General features: G+C 33.3%; 1 protein-coding gene across 1 annotated transcript; it reads right to left on the bottom strand.

The window, feature by feature from the left end:
- Positions 1 to 3: 3 nt before the first annotated feature.
- Positions 4 to 1536, bottom strand: LOC140966650 (AP2-like ethylene-responsive transcription factor At2g41710; the record flags this gene model as incomplete). Its single annotated transcript, XM_073426903.1, has 4 exons — positions 506 to 1536; positions 371 to 379; positions 160 to 248; positions 4 to 69 (listed from the first exon to the last, which is right to left on the bottom strand). Coding segments are annotated over exons 1-4 (468 nt in total), but the record flags the coding sequence as incomplete, so codon positions are not given.
- Positions 1537 to 3067: the final 1531 nt, after the last annotated feature.

The raw sequence follows: 3067 nt of genomic DNA on the forward strand, positions 1-3067 counted from the left end.
CAGTGAGGCAAGATACTCTTCCTTTGTTAGAGTTTGCATGATTTCTATTTCCTTCTCATAATCAGAGATCTGCAGGAATTATATTTGGATTTGATAAGAATCTGCGGCAATGTATCGACATGACATCATATAGGGGTATAAAACTGTTGATAATCATACAGGAAAATTGGTTAAAGTTGATGACCCCCAATATTTTAGTGCTGCTAAATCGTATGCCCTTGCTGCAGCTTCCTCATCGTCATATGCACCTAAGCAATATTTGAGAAAAGAAAATCTCAGCCTCTGCGTTAAATCAAATAGATAACAGAAAAAACGAGAAACTACGGTCCAAATTGCAATGAGTGGCCGTATGCAGTAAAATTTTGCTCACCAAGATACACTGCCCATTGTTAAATTCCAGTTCGAAGCACAGACCATGAAAGAGATGCAAGAAATTAATATGAGACACTAATACTCATTTCAAGAAAAGTAACTACAAAAATTTCATAAACTAATTGCAAGATACCTTGTTTCCCCTTTTTCTTCTGAGTTACATTCCATGTAAGTTTGTCCCACAGGTGTGCTTCGTATCGACCTGTCCATTTATGCCTACTAACTCCACGAAACCTTGAACTTCTTTTCACAGTTGTTGCTGCAGAAGTTTGATCAACTTGTTGATTTGGTGTCTGCTGGTTATCACAGCTAAGAGCTAGAGCAACTGCATCTCTTTTTCTACGTTTTACAGGCATAACCTCAGGAGCTTCACCATCCATCATGCTCACAATATCCCTTCCAAGGTATGGATCACTCTTTATCATTTTCATCACCATTTTTAGTCGTCCTTCTCAGTTCTTTGCTCTGTTCTTTTCTGTGTTTTCCTTGTTTTGGCTCTCTAGTTGTATCAATTCGTGGGTACTTATATATAAGATTCATGTTTTTTTGGGCTTATTTTGTTTTGGCTGTAATTGTCTCAACTAACCCTTTGAATAACGACGGGAAGGGCGATAGAAACAATGAATTTGTGGGTTGGGACAAATATATTTATTCTTGTACTACCTTCCAGCCATTGGAACCAAGTTACTACCAAATATTATTTATCCTTGAACCATGTCCCAGCCGAAGAGACGGTGATTGTGACCTCAGAATGTGGAATATCCTACCCATGGGTCTGACTTGTTGAGCATCTATCCTCTCCAAGAAAAAGATTTCAAATTCCATGCATAATATTTAGCAAAGTATAAACTCCACCCCTTATAATTTACCCAGTTGCTCGCATCCGCTAAATTTCTTGGTCTGCTTTTAATCTCGAATATAGATAGTTTTCATGTAGTACGACCATACGTGGTTCCTTAAAATCCGCATTGTGGACATGATGCATAGTTTGAGTGCAAGTAACATTACTCTTTCATTATTCGAGACACTAGTTTTTTACATGCTTGTGTATGATGGCCATCAATGGCATATAATTTGTGGTGTCTTTCAAAGTCAACTTTGGTCCATCAAAAGTTGATTTAATGTAACTTGAATAATCTTATTACATAGCCGTGTTATATTAGGCTTTTTGATCTCTGCAGGCCTTTGTGCCGCCTTCATGGGAACACTCCTCCATGTTAAATAAAGAGGGACTTGTTTTTCGTTTCTTGTATTTTTTAATGTGTTTGTTATTTATTTGTATTTTTTTTTTTGTGTGAAAGAAATGACAAACACTTGTTTGAGATATGAAACTATAATTAATCAGACAGAAACAAGTGTTTGTTTGAAAGAACGACTCGAAAATAGTTTTTGGTTTAACAACCTAAGCAATAACTTATATTGATCCTATGCTACATTCGTGTGTTCTATCACTTAGGTAGTTAGGTTGACAATCAATTTGATTACAAATATAATCTTTTTTACATATTCTTGTCCAACATTGGATCGAATCGGTTTCGATCCGAGCTCGTTTAAACTAAATATTTGAAATAAGAGATTGTTGTTTTGAAATGACTCATAAAAGAGATTGCGGTGGACATTATTATAATCTGGATTCATAGAGTTATAACATATATGGAAATATGAATTAATTGTACGATCATGTTTGTGCGAGCTGGATTAACCATTTCGTAGAATGGTGACATATATGTAATAGTTATATGGATTACTTGTACAATCATGCTTGTGCGGGCTTGAGCTTGTGACATCATATACGTATACATATAGTTTTGATATGCTGCACGCGTTTGTGAGCATCGATGAAGTGATACTCATATATTGAATGCGATGAAACATAGAAAAATTACACATCTAATAGGTGAATGTCACCTCATCGATGCTCACATATGTGTGCACGGTGGGTGTGTAGAATATCAAAACTATATATGTATATGTATTATAAATTATAGAGATTGATAAATTTATTAGAAAAAAGAAAGAGTCATGATAAGAACAGCAGATAATGCCATAGTTGGGCATTTTCTTGGAGTCATCATCATCCATACTTGTTACAAATTTGTCCCTCGTTGTTTTTGTGAAGTTGCTGAGGTTTGATTTGGTCTTATTGTTGGAAACTGGATTTTTGACGATGTTATCTATGAAATCGACTCCTCTGGTATAACTTTCTTGTAGCTATCATCTTCAATTTTTTGTGGTTAAAGGATCAAACTAGGAAATGAATGGCTTAAATAACACGAGAAATATATGTAGCAAGTTTTTTTTTGTTCCTTTAGAGAATATACTCTTTCCTTTAAAAATTTAAGCCTAAAGAAATGCGACACAATTTATGTTATGTCTAAATTATATATTATTAGGATATTCATACTATCTATACTATTTTATTAAGTTTGAGACACTTAGAAATTAGAATAACTAATTTTGGTGTCATAATCAGTTGTAATGATTTTATATATTAATAAAATTTTAAAATTTTAATGTAAATTATGTGTAATTCAGTGGATAGAGTCATTGTTTGTTGGGATTTAGGTTATAGGTTCAATTTTTTTTGAGATCATTTTTTTATTCTTTAATTTTTTAATTTATATATCAAAATTACAGTGTAGTCTTTCAATATTTCTTATAATTATATTTTGATCCTCATTTAAATATAAATCAA

This window comes from Primulina huaijiensis, unplaced genomic scaffold, assembly GCF_012295235.1.
Source record: "Primulina huaijiensis isolate GDHJ02 unplaced genomic scaffold, ASM1229523v2 scaffold207548, whole genome shotgun sequence".
Classification (NCBI taxonomy): Eukaryota; Viridiplantae; Streptophyta; class Magnoliopsida; order Lamiales; family Gesneriaceae; genus Primulina; species Primulina huaijiensis.